The 25,429-nt window shown below is 57.5% G+C and overlaps 1 protein-coding gene across 1 annotated transcript in view; it reads left to right on the top strand.

The window, feature by feature from the left end:
• The window catches only part of SORCS2 (sortilin related VPS10 domain containing receptor 2), a 448,684-nt gene that overhangs the window by 271,097 nt on the left and 152,158 nt on the right, over positions 1–25,429 (top strand). Inside the window, exon 4 of the mRNA XM_032395519.1 lies at positions 5,553–5,652. Within this exon, the coding sequence (XP_032251410.1) occupies positions 5,553–5,652 (100 nt within the window). The remainder of the gene's footprint in view (positions 1–5,552; positions 5,653–25,429) is intronic.

The following is a 25,429-nucleotide window of genomic DNA, read 5'->3' as shown; positions in this document are numbered from 1 at the left end:
GTCCAGGAGCGGCCGACTGGGCCGAGCATCTGCTGCTGGGATCAACGTGCAGCAAGTTTTCATACCAGAGCCACTTAACCTAGCAAGCATCAGCGGCCTTTCCCTCCTGCTCGGAGATCGGGGCCTGCCACCTGCACACTCTCCGTTATAAGGGCGACGCTCTGGGTTGGCACCCCCGGAGCCCCCGGCCTTGAACACTGAGCAACCCATTTCACCGCACGTCCTGCTTGGTGGGACTCTGGGGGGAGGGCAGGATCTCTACGTTCTCAACAGTGACTAACGGGCACCCGGGGTGGGCTTGCACAAACTAGCTGTCCAGCCTCATACTCACTGGACACGCGGGTGTGTCCACACACACCTGCACCTTCCGCCAGAGAGGGGCCCACGTGGAGTTGCTGTGACATCTTGCCCCGGGGGGCGCAGAGAGGCGGGGACTGCACCTGCCACGACCGCGAGCCTACCTCGTGCTCTTTCCTCACGCAGGTGTGACATCAGTGTCATCAGCCCCTTTTACAGAAAAAGAAAGTGCATCTCACGGAGTCCGGGCCTCACCGGGGGCTGCGCACCTGTGGGAGCACCAGCCACGCAGGTGGGCGCCCCCTACTCACAGCTGCGGTGGTTTTCCGAGCTAGCCGGGGGGAGGAGATGGGTGGGAGATAGGGGCTCATCTGCACGACGGGGAGGGGCAGGAGCCGAGCATATGGCCCTGCCAGTGAAATAATTATAGAGCATGAAAATGGCTCAATTAAATCATTTTTTGAAAAGTGAATATGTACAAACACTCAGCAATTAAGCAGCCGATTTGCAAAGAGTGACTTTCCAACTGAGCTTGCCTTTCCTGTTTCTGTGTGCCCAGTTTTAGAGTTGGGTTTTTTATTTTTAATTTGAATAAATGCAGATTGGCATAATCACTCCCTGCACTCCCAGATGCACTTAAGGAGAACTTGGAGGTGGTGGGGGTGCAGAGCGCTGTGGGGAAGGTCACCCCGGGGGAGGGCACAGCAGGGAGGGGCTCAGGGGTCGCTGGGGCAGCTCAGGAGGGGCGTGTGGGGGTAGGGCCATGGAGGCCGCCGCTGCCAGGGCTCAGACATGAGCACATCCCATCCCCACATTTTTGATGGGAAACTCATTGCCCAGAGAGGGAAACCTGCTCACCTGAGGTCACAGAGCCTGCAGGTCTGCCCCCAGAGCACCTCCATAGGAATCCAATAAGCATTTGTTGAGTGCTCCCTGTGTGCCCAGCCTGTGGATTCCTGCAGGATCCTGGTGACCGCCGTCCTCACTGTGTGATCTGTATAGGACTTCAGGAGGAGGCAGCGTTAGGTTCCAGGTTGGTCAGAAGGTCTGGGTTCGGACCTGCCCCCACTGACCAGCTGGTCACTGAGGCCAGTCAGCCTCTCTTTCCCGGACTTATTCACGGTGATAAATTCCATTCTCGTCCCCCGCCTACACTGGGGGTCCACCGAGAGACAGGCAGTCAGAGAGGTGGGGATCTGGTGGGGGCCAGGCCAGCCCATTGCGAGGTGAGCTGGTCAGGCTGTTTACTGCTGGCCTTGGCGGTCGGCATTCTTACCCGCCGAGTGTTGGGAGCCCGTCTGGCTGCGTCCTGGCGCCTGGCATGCAGCTGGGAGCCGGCAGACACTCAGCCAGCGTAGGGGAGAGATCGGAGGGACACGGACGGGGACGGGACCCCGATACTAGGGTCGCGCGCAGCATCTCAGTCTCCCCTGTGTTCTTGTTCCCTGCTTCCCACTCTCTGAAGAGACTTCGCCCCGAAGCCTGTGCCCCTGAATTCCAGCCATGCCCCGAACTCTTCCTGGGGGCACAGCGAGGGGAGGGGCAGACTCCAGAGGAAGGGGATGTGACAATGAATGGGAGGTGGGGGGGATGCCCTCTGAAGGTGGAGGAGGGGCCACCAGCCAAGGAGAGTGGGTGCCTCTAGAAGCCGGGGAGGTGAGGAAAGGAGCTGTTTTGGACTTTTGACCTCCCAAACTGTAAGATGATAGATCTGTCCTGTTCTAAACCACTAAGTTTGGGGTAATGTGTTACATCAGCTGCAGGAAACTGCTCACCGGTCCTGATGAAGCCCGCCCAGCCTTACCAGCCTCCCCCTCCTCTGAGCCTGTAGCCCACGGAGGCCCCTCGTGGACGGCTGCGAGATGGAGAGGGATGGCGAGGGGGCATGTTGGCACCAAATGTGAATGATTCTGCAGGAAGAGTCGGCAGGGTGGGGTGGGTGGTTAGAGGGGCGGTGGGGGCAGCTGGGGGCAGGGCAGTCGAGGGTGGCCCCTGGCCAGGTCGGTTTCACGTCCCCGGAGAGTCTCCCAAGATTCTCTGGACATGTCCATCGGCATCACTGCTTACCTGGAAACGCGGGGCTGCTCTGTCTCAGCAGGCAGCCTGTCGTCCCCATAGGGCAGGACAGTGTCTGTCCTGCTTACGGCAGGAGGAAGTGACCGGCACATGGTAGGTATTCCGTAAACACGCGTGCCATGACCGAACTTGACCCAGGGAACACATTTGAATTCCCACTTGGAGTGTGGAGCTGGAAGCTTTAAGGAGCTAAACAAATACTGGACAGAGGAGTGAGTGAGTGAGTGAGTGAGTGAACTGAGGGCCTCAGCCTCCAGCAAGAGGCCTGGAGTTTGGGGCTCATGACTAACGGGAACCGGATTTGCATTGTCCTGCAGCGTGAGCAGTTGCTGGTGCCTCAGTAGCTGGAAGCAGTGGTGGACTGGTTCAGACAGATCCCTCCTTCCCTGTCCCAAGAGCAGGAAGGAGAGCTAGCCTGTCCCCAGGGCCTTTGCACCTGCTGCTCCCTCTACCTGGAAGGCTGTGTTAGTTTCCTAGGGCCACCGTAACAGAGGACCACACACTGGCTAGCTTGAAACAACGGAAATTTATTGTGCACAGTCTGGAGGCTGGAAGTCCAGGGTGAAGGTGTTGACAGGGTTGGTTTCTTCCAGAGGCTCTCGGGGAGGGTTTGTTCTGAGCATGTCTACCAGCCTCTGGCTGTGGCCGGCAGTCCTTGGCATCCCTTGTCTGCACTCTCCATGTGTGTTTGTGTGTCTGTGTGTCTGTGTGTCCCTGGGTCCAAATTGCCCCCCCTCTTATGACACCAGTCATTGGATCAGGGCCCGCCCTACTTCAGTATGACCTCCTCATAACTTACATCCGCAAAGCCCCTGTTTGCAAATAAGGTCACATTGCCAGATTCTGGATGGACACAGATTTGGGGGGGACATTACTTAGCCAGGTACAAATCCCTTGCCAGGCACATACTCTTTTCCTTCCTGTCTCTGCCCAAACATCACTGCGTCCGAGGGGCCTTCCCTGCCTCTCTGAGACAGCAGTCCCAGTGTCCCCTCCAGCCTAGTGCTGATCACACCTGATGCTGTTATATTTTTCTTATTCATCACCCTCGCCCCCTCGCCCCCCTAGACCTGCTCCACCTGCAGGCCCACACTAGCAGGTGCCCAGGAGTGAGCAGGTGTGAGCAGGCTCCTGTGACCGGGAGGGGGAAGGGTGGTGGTGGGGGTGGGGGGGAGGCTGGATCCTCGAGAAGCACCTGGGCTGAGGCAGGTGGGTGTCAGGGATGGAGGGGAGGGGTGGGTGGCAAGGTAACTGGGAGGCAGAATCCACGGGCAGGTCTTACACTCAGCTTGCTGGTGGTGGTAGGGAGAGCAGAGGGGCCAAGAGGCTCAGAGGACCCTTCCATGTATCAAGCTCAGAAACACAGCCATTGGTTTCCGTGGGGACTCGAATTCCCTGGGTCTCTGGATCACTCTTCTGCTAATGGGCCTCTGGCTCCCTCCTTCCCAAAGCAAATCAATTCTCTGAGGTTTGGAGACTAAGTGCGTCCCTAATCACCCCTCCAGGGAGGCTTTCTTGGTTTGCTGGAGCAGAGTCTCTCTGGGGAGGCCAAGGGCAGTCAAGGACCCACCTTGGGGAGGGGGCTGGCCCCCACCAGAACGCCCTGGGAGTCAGGGGGCAGGTATTGCTCTCTGTCGTGGTCTGGGAAGGGTCTTGTGGCCCTGAGGCTGGTAAGGGACCTGGCCTCCAGGGACAGGTGGACAGGTGGCCACTAGGCACCAAGACAATGAACACAGCCCATCTTCCCGGAGCTCCGGTTTCTCTTGAAGATTTGGGGAGGAAGTCTATGTGTGCAGAAAGCACTAAAGATGTACCGGGGAAGGCAATGGACACGTGCCGGCAGGGCAGGCATTTATGCTGCGCGGCCCCAGGCTGGCCCCCAGGCCCTGACAACACTGGGCAAGCCTGAGAAACACTGCCTCGTCCAGCCCCCAGAGGGGGAGGGTGCTTCTGGGGCCCCAGGACAGGCTTCCAGCCAACTCCCGCCCGCGGCCCTGGGGCTCGGCTCGTGCAGGCGGCTCTCAGCTGTGAGGACACACAAGGTGATCACAGGGAGGCCCAGGCCCGAGGGGTTCCCGCTGCTGGCCCTGTCCCCTCGGTGGGTTGACTCTCCTGACCGCTCCTGATGGGGAAGCTCAGGGACGGCCCTGAAGCCCGACATCCTGGATGTTCCGCTTTAGGGTCAGATGGGCCTGGCCACCCCGGGGCTCACGGCCAGCCTTACTCTGTAATCACAGCACATGTTAATGGGGTGATAATAAGGAACATTGATTTCAGGGTCACGGAGGTTTTAAGCTTCCACGTGGAATTAATTCCATGTCCCGCTGTATCAGTTGCTTCCAAACCACACATGTGAAATCACTCTGATGACCCCTCCCCCTCTCGCCCCGGTGGGCAGGGGGTTTAGAGCCAGAGATTCCGTCCTGCACCCCTCATGCTATGGCCAGGAGAGTGGGCCCGCAGGCGAGGAGGGGCCAGCCCCTGGAATGGAGCCAGCGGTGGGGGGGCTCGCCGGCAGACCCGGGGGTTGGGGGCCTGCTTTCCGGGAGCACCCGGAGCTCCGTCCTGCCTGCCGTCCCCTGCCGTCCTCCAGCTCTGTGTGGCCACGGGGGGAGGGTGCGGCTCCCCGGAGCTGCTCAGGGTCCGGAGAGGGAAACGGAGAAGCAGACAGGCCGCTGGGAGGCCTCAGCACGGTGAGGGCCGTTCTCCAGAGCGAACAGGGTGCCGGCGTGAGTGGCTCGGGCCAGCTCGCACCTCCCGAGTCGGGCACTGGTCAGCTGAGCGATCCCAGGCGGGAAGCTGCCTGCTCTGAGCCATCCTCCTCGTCCTTGGGGCCTCTGCAAGGGAGACACAGTGAGCTCGTCTGTAAGGGCTCTCGAGGAGTCGAGAAGATGGAAGGACACAGAAGTGCCTGGCACACGAGGGGCCCTTCGCAAACAGGCACGCGTGGGGAGACTGGCTGGCGTTCGCTGACTCCACACCCCGCGCCAGACCCGAGCGAGCGCTCGAGACCCAGGGAGCCCCGTCTCCTCCCTGTCGCCTGGGGCATGCTGCTGCCGGGGGACGTGGTCTTGGCTGCTGTGCCCACACCGGTGTGCGGCCCGTGCTGGCTGTCATGTGGGCTGGACCATCTGCACTGGAGGGACCCCTTGCTGACACCTGTCGTCCTGTCCCCCCAGGTCCTCGGACTTCGGGACGTCCTACACCAAGCTCACGCTCCAGCCCGGTGTCACCACGGTCATCGACAACTTCTACATTTGCCCGACGAACAAGAGAAAGGTAAGGGGCACGCCAGGGCGGCTGCCCACTCCGCACTGCTGGGCTCTGGCAGCGGGCCTCCGACCACGGTGTGTCCCGCGACACCCTGTCCGGTTCCTCCGAGGTCTGTGCTGACAACCGTGTTTCAGCGGCCAGCCGGGCGGTCGCTGGAAGGCCGTGTGTGCTTGTGCGGGTGCCTCTGTTTTCTCCGGGCCCCGCGGACGGCGGCCAGGGCCGGTGGGCGCTGCGGACCGAGGAGGAATCCCTGTTGGGTTTGGGGTCCTTGGAAGGCCGCGTGAGCAGCTGCGCTCTTGGGCAGGTGTTTTTATTTGGTTTTGATCTGGATTCGATTTTTCATCCGAGCTGTACTTTCTGTGTTCCTGGTCTGGGCGTGTCCCCTGAGTGCCCTTTGCCTGGCTGTGGAATTGGGACCCTAGCTCTTCCCAGGCGGCCACCACCAGCCAGGTTCTGTGCGAACACCCATTTGCAAACCTGTGCTTGCTTCCCGGCCACCTGGGACCCCAGCACAAGGGCAGAGAGGCCTTGTGTGCTTGGCTGCGTCCGGAGGAGCCACTCAGTGTCACGGGAAGGGACTTACTTGGGCGGATCAGGTACCTCGCGGGAAAGGGGAGGTAACCCCGTCTGGCACAGAGAATCGTGACATCAGGAATCAGAACCCACAGCCTGGCACTCGCTTGGCGTGAGCCTGGCCTACAGTTGCTCTGGGGACTTTAAACCAAAGGTCAGGGCGACACAGCCTGGGACATTCTCTGTCTGTCACTGGCCAGGAGGGTCCTCAGGTGCCCGGGAAGGTGCCAGGGCCGGCCCCGCAGGCTGTACCCACCTTTGGAAGTGAGAAGAGCAGAAGCAATGAGGGAAGGTGCAGAACGGGGTTTCTGAGGCCGTGAAGTCAGGGAGGCCTTTACTGGAGGCCGGGTGGGTCGGTGGTGACAATAGCCAGGGATGTGGCTCCTCTGAGCCTCAGTTTCCTGGCCTGTAGAAGGGGTGGATAGGAAGGTTAGTGAGATGATGCATGTAGTGGGGGAGGGGGCAGCGAAGGGGCTTCTAGGTTGGCTAGGGCCGTTGGGACAGGCCCCAGGTGACATCTGTGTGGGCCACCGGGAGATGCGTGGAGCCCTGGGGGAGTGGGGCACCCAGTCGAGCCTCCTCGGCAGGCAGTGCAGGGACGGGGACACAGGCAGGGAGACGGCAGCATCTCTAACGCAGATGGGACCACCTGGCCCGTGAGAGGTTACCTGAGGACTGATGTATCGATGGGGTAGAAGACTGGGTCTGGTGGGGGCCTGTGGCAGCCCCGGGGCTAGGCCGACATTGAAAGAATGGAATGAGTGAATATATGAGTATGGCAGTCAGCAGCAGTGACCCCCAGGCTGCATTCCTGCTGAATGAGTGACCCCCAGAGCTCCCCTGCACCCGCCAGAGCCCCCCCAACCCCCTGCTCAGGGCCTGTGTGCGAGGAGCCCGGGACTCCTTCCTGGGGTTGCTGTGGTCACCCTGCATTTGCAGGGGGCCTGAGGGACAGTGCCTGGGCTGGGGTGTCCTTGAACTCAGTCCAGCTGTGTCATGTCCCCCAGTAAGGGAGGGTACCTCCCTGAGGTCCCCTCACTTCTCTGAGCCCAGGTGTCTCATCTGTGAATGGGGCTGACTGGTCATAATTGTCACTGTGGGGGGCAGGGGCTGCACAGTACATCCCCAAAGGTATCCTCTTCCCAGTCCTGGAACCTGGGACTGTCACCTTACATGGCAAAAGAGACTAGACAACTGCGGTTAAAGATGTTGAGAGGTTGTCCTGGATTCTCCAGGTGAGCCCATGTCATCATCACCTAGGGCCCGCATCAGAGGGAGGCAGGAGGTCAGAGTCAGGTGCGAGGGCAGAGGCTGGGGACGGAGGAGGGACACCTCTAGAAGCTGGAAAAGGCCAGGAAGGCATTCCCCCCGGAGCCTGCAGACAGGAACACAACCTGCTGACCCCTTGGTTTTATCCTTCTGGCCTCCAGACCGTGAGGGAATACATTTCTGTTGTTTTAACCCACTCGGTTGTGGTAACTTGTTACGGCAGCCGCGGGAACTCCCACCGCGTCCATTTGGGGGGTAGACTGCAGGGAGGCCAGCTCCCCTTCTCCCCCTTCCCAGCGCATTGCCCTGCCCACCCACATCCCCTCTGGATGGAATCAGTCTCCCCGGCCCCCTCCCCGTGGCCCCCAAGGGAAGCCCACGGGCCCTCCTCCTTCTAGAGCATGGACCTTGCTTCCCGCTGGACCCCAGACAGGGAAGCCAAGTCATGGATGCGGGCAGGGTCCAGGCTTACAGATGGCTCCGGCCTCTGTCCTGTCTCTGATCTCTCACACAGCAGCCCCTCACCCCACACACCTTAGGACCGAGCTGACCCTCCCGCTGGTGGGGCTGAAGGTGCCGATAGGCCCACTGAGGCACGCACTAGCCCACGGACGGGCGTCTGTCTTGGAGGCAGGCAGGGACAGCAGGGAGGGCAGCTGCCTGCCTCTGGGTCGCGGGAGCTGGGCAACGTGGGGGTGCCAAGCAGGGCAGACTGGGAGCGCTGGGAACCAGAAGGAAGTCCCGGCACGTGTGAGCTGGGCAGGAAGGCCGCCTGGAGGCTGACGCCTCTCCTTCTCGTGCTGGAGTGTCGGGCCTGGGTCTGGGTCCAGCTCCACAGCCCACCAGCTCTGTTCTGAACCTCTGGCTCCCCGTTTCTCCTCCTGGAATGGGGGTAATAGTAGTAGTGTCTACACTGTTGTGGTGATGGGGTGAAATGAGGTGCTTCTTGTCAAGTGCTCAGAACAGGGCCTGGCCCAAGCAGACCTCCCCCCCCCAGGTGTTCCTAGGACCGTTGTCCTTAGAAAGAAATGCTGGAGGCCCTCTCCTTACCACCCCCCTGAGACTGTGAGGGTAGGAACTGGTTCTGGGGTGATTCATCCTCACATGGGGTGGCAGCTATCAGCCGTGTCTGTCAGGGAACAAGACCTGGCCCGGGGAATGAGGGCCCCGTCAGGTGTCTGTGACAGGTGTCTGGAAGGGGCGGGTCACTGCCTTCTCCCCACACCTCCCTGTGTCTAGAGAACAAGTTAGTCATTCGTCTGGGGAACAAGGTGGCCTGAGCCTCAGAGTCTAGAGAATGAAGTGCCAGCTTCTCTGTCTGAAGAGGCGGGACTGGTACCTAGTGGGGCTGGGGACAGATCCCACTGTCTGGAAGGGCACGGCCCACAGGAGGCTCTGGGTGACCGCGGGGCTGGGAGGCGGCCAGCAGAGGCCTGAGCTCGGGCAGCATGCTGCACCGCTCACCAGCAGGACAACCATGGGCACTTATGTCCGCTGTTCCTGCCTGCGTTTCCAAGCTGTCACATAGGGTCCAACAGCTGAGCGAGGATTGCATGGGAACTATTTAGATGGGGGCCAGGAACGCGGTGGCGCTGGGCCCCTGGAGCTGCCCCTGCAGGAGAGGGGCTCCATGTGATGTGGATTTGAATGCACTGAGAGCAGGAAAGTCCCATGTGGGGAACAGGCTGGGGAAGGTAGAGGGAAGAATCGGGGAGCCACTGGCTGGTCTCGGGACTTCTGCAGGAGCATCATAGGAAACAGGGCAGCCTGGGCAGATCACTTGGTGGAGACCGGATTGTATTCACCTCCAGGTGCTCAACCGGGCACAGCCCTGAGCGCTCAGCCAGGATTCGGGAAATACGGACGTCGTGGCTGGGCTGGGGTTGGGGTGCTGCCCTTCAGGGGAAGAGATTTCTAACTTCCCATGAAGCAAAATTTTCCTCCTCACTGCACTGCATGATTCATTCACTTACGGCTTCCTGATTCTTCAGCCATCCCCATGGTGGGAGGAAAAGAAACGGGGCTCAAGTCAGCCTCCAGTGGAGAGGATTTGTCCTGGGGTGAGTCTGATCTGGGAGAAGATCAGGCCTTTATTTGCAGGGGTGCCTGTGGGTACGCGTCTCCCTCTTCTGTTAGGGTAATGGATAGACTTTGCAGGAAGATGCGAATACTATTAGGAGTCCATTTAGCAACAATTACAGACCAAGCAGCACTTTATAGTTTCTTAAGAGACCACTTTGTAACCTGTCTTACAAAATGAATTCCCTTTTATTTTTGTCTCTCCTGCAGTAAAATCAGAGCTCCATGGCCTCGCTGCCTATGGGTAGGGCCTCCTACTATTGTCATGGCCTGACCTCAGGCCCTCGGGGCCCTGACAGTCCCCAAACATCCCCCATGGGCCTTCCGTGCTGTCTGCAATCCCTACCTTAGGTCGGGATAGCTGCGTATTTCTAACTGGGCCACAGACACCACGGCCCACGGGGCCAAGGCTTGAGGGCATGGCCTGTGGGTGCTGCCTGGGGCATGGGATGGCTTTCAAGCGTCGTGCTTTATATCAGAAATTCATATGAATGTTCATTTTGCTCCATGATGCATCAGTGTTGGTGTGAATACTAAAATGACGCACACATGCACATTTCCAACAAAAAGTCTTTGTCAACCTAATGACCCAGGAGAATGCTCCCATTTTAAGCGCTGGGACCCCCTGGCCCAGCCAGCACCATGCCCCCCTCCCCCGGCCCCTGCCTCGTCCTGGGGTGCACATGGCTTCTAGTTTGAGAAGCACTGGGTTGGGACAAGATGTCCATCAATACGTCCATATGCTCATTCTGCTCACTCACCTGAGATGCTTTGCGGAATTGCCGTGTGCCACGCACTCAGGATGGAGAGATGAATCAAAACAAAATCTTGCCTTCAAGAAGCTCAAGGTGTCTCAGAGAGCCAGAAATCCACTCAGCAGAGGAAGCACCGATAATGACCAAGAACGCCCGAGTTTCCGAAGGCCCTTCACGGGTCGGCTCTGGTATAAGGAGCTTCCCGTGTGTTCTCTTGGAGCGTTGCCCCAGCCCTGCCACGTAAGGTTTTGTGCATCTCGCGGGTGAAGGGAAGCGAGGACCAGACGGGTGCGGTGGCCTCCCACACCACCCAGCAGCGAGTCAGGATTTGCCCCCAGGCCCAGGTGACCCTTTCCACTTCGTACTGCCCTGCGCGGCCTCTGAGCAGCCTGTCCTGGGGGTCAACAAGGCTGCCCCCTCCCGTGGGAGGGAACCTAAGGGAGAGGGCGCAGGCCTGGGGCTGAGTCAGATCCTGGTGCTGCCGTTCAGGCAAGCTCTCTGGACTCAGAACTCCCGCCAGGAAGACCGGGCAGTGCTGCCTCTGGCCCTCACCCCCGCCCCCCCGGCCTCGTCACCTGCGTCCTGTGGCCAGGTGAGGCCCAGGCTCCTTCATTGTTCCACAGCCTGCACCTTGTCTGCTTCCTCGGGCAATCACAGTGTGTTTAGGACAAAAGTCACACTGTGTTCTGCTCTTTGCATCTGGGTGTCTTTTCTGGTCTACTTGTGTAGGTCAGCCTTTCTTGCTCAGATCTCAAATTTGGCCCCAGGAGCTCTCTTGCTGTCTCTCTGTCTCCCCCTCTGTCTCTCTCTGCCCTCCACTCAGTTCCTGTGCCTGCTAGCCTACAACCCTGGTCTCCAGCTCTGAGGTGCAACTGGGGTGGAAGCCCTGCCCTTCCCTGGGGTGGAAGTCCCACCCCTCTCCGGTGTGGAGCCCCACCCCTGGTATGGAGGCCCCGCCCTCCCTGGTGTGGAGCCCCTCCCCTCCCAGATATGGAAGCCCCGCCCCTCCCTGGGGTGGAGGCCCCTCCCCTCCCTGGGGTGGTTCCCCCCCCCCCCCCGCCCCCCCCCCCCCCCCCCGCCGGGGGGCGCCCCCCCCCCCCCCCGGGGGGGCGCCCCCCCCCCCCCCCCCCGTGTGGAGCCCCACCCCTCCCTGGCGTGGAAGCCCCTCCTGATGCGGAAGCTCCGCCCCCTCCCACCGCAGACCTCTTGGCCCACCCCTGCCTTGTTAGCCCATCTGGGGCCCTGGCAGGGGCGGTGGTGGTTGGCGCTCAGGAGGGAGGTGAGGTTAGCCCAGGTCCTGTGGACACGGCCCCCGCAAACCCTCTTCTGCGCTCACAAAGCGCCTGTCTCACAAGCGCCTGGTGACCTCTGGCCGGTCCGGCCCAGGCTGGAGAGCAGCTGCCCTGCATCAGTGTCGCCCCGGGCTGTATCCCGCGGGGTCCTCAGACGCCCGCGTCCAGGGTCTCGGGAAGCCCAGCGTCTGTTCATATGTTTCCAGTGTCCTAAGCAGCAAGGAGTTAGTTTTGTCTCTATGCTTTGGCCCGCCAGCTCCCTGTTCCCCGGGCCCAAGCAGTGTCCGAGAATGGGTCAGGAGGAAGGGGCCTGGGCACAGAGTGGGGAGATCCAGGGTCCCCCCTCTGCTGCCCACCCCTCCGGGCAGGTGAGAGATGCTGAGTCCGAACCTGGGTGTGCGGGGATGTCATGGCATGGGGCAGGGACAGGGTCGGAAGACAGTTGGGATTAGGTGGTGCCCCCAGCCTTCTGGGATAAGCCGTGGGTCAATGGGGTGGCATTGCCCGAGATGGGGGGCCCTGGGGAGGTGGCAGACCTGGGGTAGCGTGAAGGCCCAGAGGAGGCAGATGGGGTGGGGTATTGATCCCCAGTGTCCCCAGCTCTCTTAGAGCAAAGCGGGGGCCCCTGGAGCACCCTGCTGTTCCTAAGCCTCACCCCCACCCTCGGCTCACCACTTAGGCTGAGCTGGATCCTTCCAGGTCTGTGACTTACGAGGGGAGGGGTGGGAGCCCCTGCCTGGTGGGGAGACGGGCCAGAGAGTGGAGCCCTGCCGGGAGCTGGGAGGTGGGCATGCGGCTAAATGGGCCTTTTGTTCCAATCACCGAAGCTTTCCATTTCCCTTGAGAGCTAGGCATCCTCCTCTGTCCAGAAGAAAAATGGCTCAATTGGGCTTGTTGATGTAACGGAGGCTTTTGTCTCAGAAATAGAGTGAGCCCCTTGAAAGTTCAGCTAATGCGTGGAGAATGACTCCCTCTTAAAGCCCATAGGTTGTTGTGGGAGAGGGGAGAGAAAGGGGCCTCGCTTCTTGGAGAGCCAGTCTCCTGGGCCTCGGGCCTCTGGAACTGATAAAGCTAGAGGGAAAGAGACTCTGGATTCCCCCTCTCTATTGAAGATAGTGCAGAATCTAACACCCCGGGGACCACAGCCCCGAGCGAGTGTGTCACCTCACACGGCAAAGGGGCCCATGCAGGTGTGATTACATGGAGAACGTGGACGTGGGGAACTGTCCTGGGTTGTCCGTGGGCCCCGTGTAGGCCCGGCAGGCTTGTAAGAGGGAGGCAGGAGGGTCAGAGCAGGGATGTGGCCCTGGAAGCAGGGAGTGGGACGTGCGGGGGGTGGGGGGGGAAGGAGATACCCCATTGTGGGCTGTGACAGTGGAAGGTGCCGGGGGCCAAGGGACGCAGATAGCCTCTAGACACCGGAAAACACAAGGGATGCTGGAACCTTCAGCCGTGCCAACACCTTGTCTGCAGCCCAGGGAGACTGCTTCTGGCCTCAGACCTGTGTCACCACGAGAGGATGCATGTGTGTTGCTTTAGACCATGCAGCGTGTGGTCTTCGCCACGGCAATCACAGGAGACTTGTGCACAGCCAGGGTCCCAGGGCCCCAGAGCTGGGGGGTCTGAGAACAGCACACTGGGGGCCCCAGAGCTGGGGGGTCTGAGAACAGCACGCTGTCTGTGGCCCCTGGAGAGCTGGCCACCACCGGGTTCCACGGGGCTGGGTGGCCTCTCCGCTTCGGCAGTTCCATTACCGTCCACAGCCGGAAGAACACACAGGGCTGCAGGGCTTCTCTGGGGAAGGGAAGGAGCTTAGCACCGTGGGAGCCTGGGTGGAGGGCAGTGGGGCAGGGGTGCCGGGCGGAGTAGTGCTGGCCTGGGCAGCAGGCATCACTGGTGGCCCGGGGAGTGGAAGGTGGGGCTCAGAGCACGGCCACGGGCTCCCACTCCCGCACATCACAGGGAAGATGCAGGTCCCGGGACAAGACAGCCCTGGGACTCAGGAAATTTCCCGAGTCCCTCTGAGCCTTGTCTATAGAGGTTGAGTGAGACGTGCTATCCGTGTGCTGTGCACGGATTCGGGCACCGAGCCACTGCCGACTCGGTGACCGACGATGACATTGTTGCTGATGTCATTGGTCATCATCCCACCGAACCCACAGAGCAGTCTGGTGCCACAGGAGTCCTTGTCCTACAGGAGAGCTGCCTGCGGCTCAGAGATGACGAGGCTCCCAGCGTCAGCCTGGTGGCGGAGGTGGGGCGGGGCTGGGCCCCCACACAGGCAAGGGTTTTTACCCACCCTGCCGCCCTGGCTCTTTGGAGGGTTCGGGGAAAACACAGTGAGACAGAGGGAAGCCACCAAAAGTCCTTTGTATGTATATTCTTAGCATTCATTTGTCACTAAACTTGGGCAGTTGTATTCTTTAATTTAAAAAGGTGCTGACCGTGCCCCCTCCCCCCCGTACACGAATACCCCGATATCCAGGAATTCGGCAGGTCCTATGGCTTCTCCAAGAGGTATGGCTGCCCATACTGGGAGAAATCATCAGATACCAGGGAAGGCATGAGTCAAGGACTGTACTGTGTTGAGTACTCCCGTGGGTGAGTGAGGAGGCTGGGACAAGCCACCTCACCTCCCTCTGAGTTAGTCTGGTTGGAAATAGGTTTATCACATCTACCTGCTCCAACAGTTGGTCTTCACTCCATGGAGGTCAAGGGAAGAATGTGGGGGCCGTGTCAGTTCACTGGGAAAGAATGGCTTGATTGATCGGTGCTGTTGACCTTGGGTGCCAGAGGGACAGAGAGGCAGTGCCCGTGTCACATAGTAGCTGTCCGTCCTCATGTGGGCTTTGAGGGGCCTTCCATTTCTAGTGTTCTCTGTTCTAGTTGTCTACCTTTAACAAACCGGCCACCACGTCAATATGCACCCTAACACCCCATGCTATGTTAACCAGGACTCCGAGGATTATAGGCAACATAGACTACTCAGACAAGAAGAGGAACATCTTGACATAAGCCACAGTGATGGCTTATGTCTGATGATCAGGGGTAGCCTCCTTCAGGCACAGCTTGATCCAGGGCTCTCTGTCAGTGACATGGGACACAGTCTCTCTCCTCCCATCTCTCTCCAGGCTCTCCTATGTCTTGGCTTCGGTCTTGGGCACGTTTTTGTTACTGGGTTGGAATGATGATCTCTGGGAATCCCAGACACACTTGATCCTTAGCACTGGGATCTCAGAAGGAGCGGGGGGTTCTTTTCCCAATAGGTGCTGCACACAGATCTGGGGGAGGGCTCCCGATGTCCGGCTGGGTCAGGGTCCCTTTCCTGAAGCCTCAGTGTGGCCAGAGGGAGCTGATGCTCTGATTGGCCAGGCCTGGTCACATGTCCTCTGGGGGTGGGGTCAGCCCACCCTAATGGAACTGAGTGAGTGGAGGCTGGTTCCCGAAACCAGATGACAAGATTCCCTGAGCAAGGGCAGGTGGAAGCAAGAGCAGCTCATGTGCCCACATCCACCGGCATCCAGAGACACGCCGGTGACTGATTCTGCTACTGCTGAGTTTCTTCTAAGTTTGTTGTGAGAAAAAACCCATTCCTTATTTGAGGAATTTGTTTTGAATCTCAAACTCCCTCTTCCTGCCTCTTTCAACTCAGCAGCCAGTGTGTATCTTTAGCTTGAAAGAAGGACCTCACAGCTGGCCCGCTTTCCTGTGAAGTGCCCCGCCTCGACAGTGGGGGTGCGGGGAGCTGGGGGGCTGTCCGCACTGAGATGGAAGCTTTCTGCAATAGTGCTCACGAAGGGCCAGCATCAGGCCCGAGTGTGTAGTTGGTGTGCAGTTCATGCTGGGTCCTTCCTGTGCCCGCACAGATCTCTTCTGAGTGCGTGGGACTCCCGGGTGAGGGGCTCCAGCACCACATCGTATCCAGCTTTGTCCCCCGCGTGCCTGTGAGTTGACTAGCATGAACCACATCAGCTCACAGCTCCGTAGGGCTTGTGGGAGCCCTCCCTGGCTGGTGGGATGGGTTCGGGGAGAGGAAGACGGGCTCTAGTATTTGCTCCTGGAGACTGAAATGAATCCTGTGTACCTGAAGCACGAATCCACTGGTGGACGGTTTCGGCAGGGCTGGGTAAGGGCTGCAGGCAGTGGGAAATAGAAGCTCTTCTTTATACCCATGGGGAGTCTGCGTATTTTTGTTTCTCGTGTGTGTATGTTTGCATTTCAAGCAGCCGAGGCTGAAAATGTTTGATTCCCAACCACAGTGACTCCCTCACTGTGAGCAGCTGTGGGCTGTGTTGGGGGGGGGGGCTGGAGGTGAGCGTGCCTGGGGAAAGTGGGCATCTGTGTTCTGGGCCAGCCCCTGCCCTACCCTACCCTGCCCTGCTGGGGGGCTGTCTGCAGACTACAGCACTTCTGTGGGCAAAGGAAGTGCGGGCTCCTGCAGGTCCGAGCTTCTCAGCGCCACTGCTTTATGTGGCCATGGGTAAAGTAGGGTAGGTGGCAGCCACGGGGCTTTGGTGGCCATCAGCAGAGGCCACTGCAGGCCAGGAGCCGCAGAAGAGGTCTACGCTGGAAAACCGTCGGGTAGAATCAGGACCAAGCAGGTGGCGGGCAGAGGGCAGGAAGCAGGGAGTTTGCAGGGACCTTGCTAGCCACACAGCTGCTGAACAGGAACCCCAGTGACACCCTCCCTTGGGTCTTCGGTAGATCATGAACTTGCCCTTTTGAAGTAAGGAACCTTTTTATTTTCATTTTTTTGAGAGAGAGAGAGAGCACGAGCGGTGGGGAGGGGCAGAGGGGGAGGGAGAAAGAATTTTAAGCAGGGTCCACACCCAGTGTGGGGCTGGACGTGGGGCTCCATCTCACGACCTTGAGATCACGACCTGAGCGGAAACCAAGAGTGAGACGCTCACCCGACTGAGCCACCCGGGCGCCCCTGAAGGCAGGAAGCTTGATGGGTATTTCCAACAGGACTGTCTGCCCTGGGGGATTGGATATTCTGCAAGAGGGAAGTAGATCATCTCACCGAATAAAGAGGGAGTGGGTGCCAAGTGACCACACACCGATTACAAGGGGGAAACAAAACGTCCACGTGTCTAAGCCCCTTTGTCCATCTGTCTGATGGGATGCCAGGGTATGGTGAATCGGGCAAGGTTTGGGAGGCCCGGTGGTCCTAGGTTCAAATCCAGCACTCTGGCTTATTAGCCAGTGTGTCCCTGAGCCTGTCGTGAGACCTCTCTGGGCCTTTTGCTTCCCTCCATGAACTGTGGTAGATGGTAGCAGGCTTGGATGCTTGGTCACTCTGTTCACTCTTGCGCACCGTGGCAGGCTGAAGAACGCTCCTCCCCGGGGGCGTCCGTGCCCCGATCCTGGGGAACCTGTGAGTGTTACCAGTGCAGGGGAGACTAAGTTAGGGATCCTGAGATGGGGAACTTCACCTGGTTATCCGCGTGAGGCCGGTGTAATCACAAGGCTTCTTTTAAGAGGGAGGTGGAGAGTCCGCGGGAGAGAGAAATTGAAGATACTGCGCTGCAGGCTCTGGAGACGGAGGGGCCTCGGAGCCAAGGCATGCGGGCGCCTCTAGAAGCCAGAGAATGCAAGGAACAGATTCTCCCCTGTAGCTTCCAGAAGGTTCCAGCCCAGCCGACACTTTGGTTTTAGGCCCCTAAGGTTCGTTTCAGACTCTGTCTTCCAGAACTGCAGGATAGGATGTCAGTGCTGTTTTAAGCCAGTAAATTTGTGTTGATTTGTTGCAGCGACCGTAGGACACCAACCCACACTCGTGGGGCTTGCTGTCACCTCCCTAGCCCTTCAGAGACTGTCCAGGCACTGTGGTGGGGAGAGGGACCCCCTCGGAAGCTTTGAGGGTCTGTGCCCACCGCGGGCTCCACTGAGAAGAAAAGGCTGTTGGCCTGAGACACCCCCCCTGCCCCCCGCGCCGGGGTATTAATTCAGCAGCTGGTGTCTCGGCCTTTTCTTTGCCCCCAGGCCGTGACTGCGCTTTGCTTTCTCGCTGTGTCTGTCCTGTTTGGAGCGTCTTGTTGCAGGTTGTGCTTTCTGATGTCACTCACAGTCACACTGGCTGCCAGGGACTTGGCCTCTCTTTCTGGCTACTTTGTTCCTGGAATTTCTGGTCACCCCGATGATTGCTTTTAGCTTGCCTCGCAAGATCCGCTGGATGGACCTGTAGGAAACGGGATTGCCATTCTCCAGGGAAGGTAACTTTGATGTCGCTGGTCCGGCTCATCCGGCTCTATAATTGGGATTCTCTGGCCAGGTCTCCATGGGGCCTGTCCTTCCAGCCTCGTTTGGCAGGTGCATGAGAGTCCCTCCTCTGGCTTGGCATCCACCCCTTTGTGCTACCAATAGAAGTAAGACCCTCGAGGCTCCTGCCACGGCGAGATGCAAAGTCCGGAAGGGGAGACAGACAAGAAAACAGGTGGTCCTGACACAGGGTGGGTCACGGTGCTGGGCGCTGGGCGGCTGAGGGCTGTGCCCGCGAGAGGCCCCCAGGGGAGGCAGCAGAGAGCCCACCGAGTGGGGACGGCTCCCGCGGCAGCCTCGCGGCCAGGCTGGGTGGGCTGGCCGTCACCACCTTGGTGTCAGGGCTGAGTTCCCGCGTCCTCACCCAGACCTTGGCCATCTCGCCGTGTGGCGCTGAACGCAGACAGCCCGGCACCCGAGCTTTTCATCAGATGACTTTTATGTTAGTTTCAAAAAAAAAAAAAAAGAAATTGCTGCACGCCTCCTGGCCGGGTCCCAGTTTGTGAAAGGAGACTGTGATTAGGTATATGAATAAATTGTAATACACAGATAATACGGCCGTGTAATTACTCGGGTATAAGAGAATAATTGCACGGGTAATTATGCTCTGTAATTGTCAGCGTTCGTAATGGTTGCCGGCACCGCGGCCGTGCTCCGTGCGGCCCGTAAACAAACACCTAAGGACGGGGCCACGATACGGATTCTAATTGTCATGTAATTAGAGAACAATTAAATAGTTATTTGTCCCATCTAAATCAGCCATTATGTGTCCTCCAAAGTCCTGCTATACTTTTTAATGAAATGTGGCCATCTCCCTCACTAGCAAGGGACATAAATACCGTTTCTCCCCGAGAGCGAGGGCCTGCTTGAGGCGGGGCTGGTGGTGTCCTAAGGATCCTCTGCAGTGTAACCTCTGGGGTTTCTGACCTCAGAGCTGACCAGGGTTTCTGTGCCGTCACATGGACGATGATGACCCCCAGGACGGCGGCTCTGCCTCCTAGGCCCCGGCACTTTTCCGGAGGCACAGGGTGATCCTGCTCTGAGACCCGGACCCGGAGAGTGAGGGCCGCCGGGCAGGGCTCCTCTGTGGGACACAAGAGTGTCGGCCCCGGCCCCACGCCTCCTGGAGTCCCCGTGACGCTGACTGTGAACACAGAGCAGAGAGAAGCTGCCAGGCAGAGCCCACGCTAGGAACCAAGCAGCCCTGCCCACCTGCGAGAGCACGGGAAGACCGTCCATTGGACACCCAGTCGTGTGGGCATCTCTGCAAGGGCACCCTGCTCCCAGGGGCCACAAGCCGGCTTTTCCTTCGCACCTTCCCGCCTTCCCACTTGAGCCCCCCCCAAGCCCCTGCCTCTGCACAGTCTATAGGGCGGGAAGTGAGGCGTGCGGTCCCCTAGTGGCACCGTCGGTGTGGGTGATAGACGGAGGCGAGGAGGAAGAACAGCTCCCCGTGAGAAAGGGAGAAGCGGTGGGGCTGGCGGGACCAAAGCTCGGGTGCAAGACCCTGGGAATGTCAACAGCAGGACTGAAGGCCATGTGGGAGCAGGAGAGAGCAGAGGAGCAGGAAAAGCACATCCACTGTGTGAGGGTGAGCCTAGGGTGTTCTCGAAAATGGGGTGGGGGCTCGAGGCACAGGGATGACGGTAAGAAGGAAGGTGCCAGTCAGAGACAGAGGGGGAGGGAGAGCTCAGCTGGGGACCCCGGCGTTTCTGAAGCAGAGCCCAGGGCAGGCGAGCCGGGGCAGGTGGCAAGACGGGCCTGTGCCTCAGGAAGCAGAGGAAACTCGGAAGCCGAACGCACATCCTGAATTTTCCTTCTCTACTCATGATGGGAAGAGGAACTTGGAATACTTCTCAGAAAAGAGAAATGATCTGTAAGAGAAAAAGAATTGGGCCAATACAGACATGTTTCTGGTGTTAAATTTCAAAACAATAAGATGGACTCCGGTGTCCGCACACAAGTGTGGGAAAGTCGGGCTCTCCGCGTCTGACGTCCGATGCAGCTGTTGTGTGCAGTTTCAGGGAAGGCAGGGGCGTCTTCAGAGAGCAGAACGTCCTCAGTTACACAGCCAGGTTCCTGTCTGAAAGGAGAAGCTTTTGAGAAGATGTTGTGGCAGCAGAGAAACGGATATCGCTCAGTGCCGGGGAGGCGGAGAAGGCCTGGCATGGAAGCAGATGGGGAGGACCGCGGCCAGATGCACCTGTTGTGGAAAAATGGATAGAAACCAAATGCACGTGTCGAAAATAACTTTGTGGAAAGGAAAGCTTCTCATGCAAATGTTGGTTAATGCTACTAAAGACTGCGATGTTGGGAGGGGGGAGGACACAGATGAAGGTGGGGAGGAAGCTTCTGGACTCTCCTCCAGACATAGAGGGAAGTCAGAAGATGCCACTTTGTTCCTTACTTTAGCAATTCGGAAAAAATATAAATTGAAGAATATTTTTAGGAAACTTTGAATAATCTTTAGCTAAATCCAGTTAGGTCCATTGCCCATGTGCTAGAGAAGGTAAAATAGCCATATGGCCAAACACACAAGTGCATGGAACAGCAAGGAAGTGTATAGAACAGGGGGACAAGTGTTAGACGCAAACCGCTCATGACCTAACGCTGAAGCTGACTTCCTGCCCTTGATGTCCTAAGGGGAGCACGTGACATCCTAGTGAGGGAAGGAGCAGGGCAATGGGCACCAAACAGGGACTGCCCCTTTTTAAAAATATCCTGGAGGTTCTCACCTGATATGCACCTGATGCCGGAGGGTTGAATATTGTGAACTCAAGGTACTTTGCAAAACGTAAAGTATGAAGGCTGTCTATCATTGTGAGTGGATAGGGCCATGTGGCAGTGTAGAGCACATGAGTGAGAGACAGTGTGCTATATTTGAGGGGTTAGGAGAGGGGACTCCCCCCTCCCCACACATCATGTCTTCTCCACACTGACCCACCCCGGCCCCACCCCACTCGCCAAGAATATTTTTCCTAGGAGGTGGCTCTGGTGCTGGATATTCCACCAGTAAGGTCTCAAGTCCCAAAGTAAATTTAGTGAACACCTTTGAAGTAGTTAGAGGTAGAATATTTAGAATATGCAGACAGAGGGAGATGAAAAAGATGCCTGCCTGGCTGGTATCCAAGATCTATAAAGAACTTCTCAAACTCAACACCCAACAAACAGATAAGTCAAAAAATGGGCAGAAGACATGAACAGACACTTCTCTGAAGAAGACATACAAATGGCTAACAGACACATGAAAAAAATGTTCAACATCATTAGCCATCAGGGAAATTCAAATCAAAACCACATTGAGATACCACCTTACACCAGTTAAAAGGCAAAAATTGACAAGACAAACAACAAATGTTGGAGAGGTTGTGGAGAAAGGGGAACCCTCTTACACTGTTGGTGGGAATGCAAGTCGGTGCAGCCACTTTGGAAAACAGTGTGGAGGTTCCTCAAAAAGTTAAAAATAGAGCTACCCTATGACCCAGCAATTGCACTACTGGGTATTTACCCCAAAGATACAGACATAGTGAAAAGAAGGGCCACATGCACCCCAATGTTCATAGCAGCAATGTCCACAATAGCCAAACTGTGGAAAGAGCCGAGATGCCCTTCAACAGACAAATGGATAAAGAAGATGTGGTCCATATATACAATGGAATATTACTCAGCCATCAGAAAGGATGAATACCCAACTTTCACATCAACATGGATGGGACTGGAGGAGATTATGCTAAGTGAAATAAGTCAAGCAGAGAAAGTCAATTATCATATAGTTTCACTTATCTGTGGGACATAAAGAATAGCACGGAGGACATTAGGAGAAGGAAGGGAAAATGAAGGGGGGGAAATCAGAGGGGGAGACGAACCATGAGAGACTATGGACTCTGGGAATCAAACTGAGGGTTTTAGAGGGGAGGGGGGTGGGGGGATGGGTTAGCCCGGTGATGGGTATTAAGGAGGGCACGTGTTGAATGGAACACTGGGTGTTATATGCAAACAATGAATCATGGAACACTACATCAAAAACTAATGATGTACTGTATGGTGACTAATATAACATAATTAAAAAAATTATAAAAGAAAAAAAATGATTAAATGTTACTGAGACATATTTAAGGAGATGCTAGTAAATGAAGAATATACTGTTAATGAGTGGGGGAGGAAACCAACTTAGCAAAGAAGTCAGTTCTTTTCAAATTTACCTGCAGACAATGTAATTCTACGTTATGTGCCAATAACTTTGGGGTGATTTTGTTTGAACTTGATGAGCTGATTTGAAAGTGTATATCAAAGAGCAGGGACCAAGAATAGCTAAAACACTCCTGAAGAACAAGTTGGGTATCTTGCTTTACCAGAAACACATCAAGAAATTACTACATGATTGGCATCCTTTGGAAAGACAAATTGACCAAAGAAAACAAATCAAATGCCTGGAGACAGACCCAAATACATGCAGGAACTTTAGGCACCGCTGGTCACTGGGCAAGGGATGGACTATTTTAAATGATGTCAAGGCAACTGGTGATTCACTTGAAAATAAATGAGACGGGACCCCTATCCCCACCTCGTAGCAATCCATTCCAGCTGGATTCTACACTTATATGTGAAAGGCAAAGCCACAAAACTTCCAGAAGAAAAAGCAGAATATTTTTATGACCTTGCTATAAGGAAGGATTTCTTCAACAAGACAAAGATCAAACTTTGAGGAGAGGATGGAACAACTTGAATTAATTACTTATATATGGCTTATGGGTACCTCAGGGCACTTTGGATAACTGGCAGAGACATGAGGATTTTAAGTTAAATGCTGATGTGGAGATTTGCCGAGAACTGTGGGAGCCCAGAGGAAGGACATCACCCTAAGAGAAACACTGTTTGGGCAGAGCTGGCCATGCAAAAGAAAGCAGGAAGGACAGGTGGTAGGGTAGGGGTGTTCGAGAAAGGCATGGTGACATAAATTGTACTGGTGTCCTCACATCAGTGTGAGGGAATGGTGTGAGGGACAGGTGAGGGATTGGGTGAGGGACAGGTATGAAGGGACTGGTGTGAGGGACTGGGTGAGGGACCGGGTGAGGGACAGGTGTGAGGGACCGGGTGAGGGACAGGTGTGAGGGACCAGGTAAGGGACTGGGTGAGGGACAGGTGAGGGATTGGGTGAGGGATTGGGTGAGGGATCGGGTGAGGGACTGGGTGAGTGACTGGGTGAGGGACAGGTGTGAGGGACTGGGTGAGGGACCGGGTGAGGGACTGGGTGAGGGACCGGGTGAGGGATTGGGTGAGGGACTGGGTGAGGGACTGGGTGAGGGACAGGTGAGGGATTGGGTGAGGGACAGGTGAGGGACTGGGTGAGGGACCAGGTGAGGGACAGATGAGGGATTGGGTGAGGGACCGTGTGAGGGATTGGGTGAGGGACCGGGTGAGGGACAGGTGTGAGGGACTAGGTGACGGACCGGGTGAGGGACAGGTGTGAGGGACCGGGTAAGGGACCGGGTGAGGGACAGGTGAGGGATTGGGTGAGGGACCAGGTGAGGGACCGGGTAAGGGACCGGGTGAGGGACAGGTGTGAGTGACTGGGTGAGGGACAGGTGTGAGGGACTGGGTGAGGGACTGGTTGACGGACAAGTGAGGGATTGGGTGAGGGACCGGGTAAGGGACCAGGTGAGGGACAGGTGAGGGACTGGGTGAGGGACAGGTGTGACGGACTGGGTGAGGAACAGCTGAGGGACTGGGTGAGGGACAGGGTGAGGGACTGGTTGAGTGACAGGTGTGAGGGACCGGGTGAGGGACCGGGAGAGGGACTGGGTGAAGGGACAGGTGTGGAGAGACTGGGTGAGTGACTGCTGTGTAAGGGCAGGTGGGAGGGATACACGCTGGGATCTTGGGGAGCTGCGGCATTTGGCTCGGGTGAAAAAGCACAGAAGTCACCCCCACATTGACTCCCTGGAATCCGTTACTCAGACGGACCTCTGTTGGCCCAGCACCCACGGAGGCCCGGAGAAGCACCGTCCAGGTGGGTGTGCTTGTTTAGGCCTCTCCTGGAACCCGGAGTTCAGATCTCATAGACACAGATGACCTCCAAGGACCTCTTCGGGATAAACACCCCCTATGCATGAAAGTGATGGTAATTGCATGAGACGGATCATTCCAGAACCTCCGGCTGTGTGATCGGGTTGCTATTAAACTGTCTCGTTTTAACGGCCACTTTCCCAAGGAGCGGTTTGGCACAATCCCCCTCGAAATTATCTGCGAATGACTAACCGCGGGCAGCATTCTGATGGCACTTCCCAGGGGGCCCTTCGCCCCCCGCCGCAGCCCCTGCTCGCCCGTGGGAGCCACCAGGGCCCAGGATGGCGCCCGAGTCCCCCCGCTGGCCGCGCGGGCCGTGAGGAGGGTCTGCAGTCCAGGCTGTTCAGCGGCGCCCCGGCTGATCGCCACCTGGTGTCAACATTTCGGGAGAAGCACCCAGTTTTCGTTCACCCGAGCAACTCCTGAGTGTTGGAGATGGAGAGGGAACGAAACAGATGCCGTCCACGCTCTCGTTCCCCTGAGGGAAAGCGGCCTTGCCCCAGACATGCGTGGGCTTAGAAGTCCTGGGGGTGTTAGGAGAATGCGTAGCTTCAAAAGTCACTCAGGAGGAGGGTTGTGGGAGGTTTTCCCTGCAGAAGTGGCGCTTGAGCCTAAGTCTGAAGGTAGGAGTTGTGTAGGTGGGAAGGTCAGGGGAAACAGCAGGTGCAAAGGTCCAGGGGCTGGAGAGGCTGAGGGGGAAGTGAGGGTGGTGGCAGGCAGCTGAGGCAGAGCCCTCTGGGCAACTGTGCGAAAGGAATAGATGAGGAAGATTTGCATTAGCGTGGCAAGCGCCCAGTAGTAAAGGGTGCATCTGAGGTGGGTAAGGGGTCCTGGGCCCAGCCTATATATTACACACCCCATTAACATCTTCACACTCGACTCCCGAGGAGGGGATATGGGAAGCTAGCAAAGGGCTTCCCACACAGGATGAACACTGGGGTTGTATTTCAGAAGGTTAAATGGTGGGGTAAGAGGAGGCCCAGTCGGGGGTCCCTGCCATCCAGGTGAGGGGTGACAGAGGTCTGGACTGTGGTGGTCGGGCTTCAGCAATGGGGAGAGTGGGGTTATCCCTCTGGAGGGGAGAGGCGATGGGGGCAGGGTAAGGTGGTAAGGAGTGCCCTGAGATATCCTGGTGGGGTGCAGGCATGTGGGTATGTGAGTGAGGAGCCTGGATGAGGGGCTGGGCTGCACCCACTCCTGCGGCCCTTGTCAGCTAGCGCCTGGGGCAGAGGACTTCTCCCTGAGGGGACGTGGAAGCAAGAAGAGAAGGGGGCCTTGGTCCCATCACTAATGGGAGCTGAGCTAGACACTGTGCAAAGAGAGGGCACAGGCCCAGTCCTAGCTGGTGGGAAATCTGCACAAATTCCAGTTCTTACAAGAAGACTCTAGATATGATCTAGAACATGCAGTCAATTAGGCTCTAGAATTTGCTGTCTACCCATCCACATATCCATCCACCCATCCACCCATCCACCCATCCATCCACCC

Source organism: Phoca vitulina, unplaced genomic scaffold (genome assembly GCF_004348235.1).
Source record: "Phoca vitulina isolate PV1807 unplaced genomic scaffold, GSC_HSeal_1.0 scaffold85, whole genome shotgun sequence".
Lineage (NCBI taxonomy): Eukaryota > Metazoa > Chordata > Mammalia > Carnivora > Phocidae > Phoca > Phoca vitulina.
Note: the sequence above shows the minus strand (reverse complement) of the source record. Positions and strands in the feature narration are given on the sequence as shown.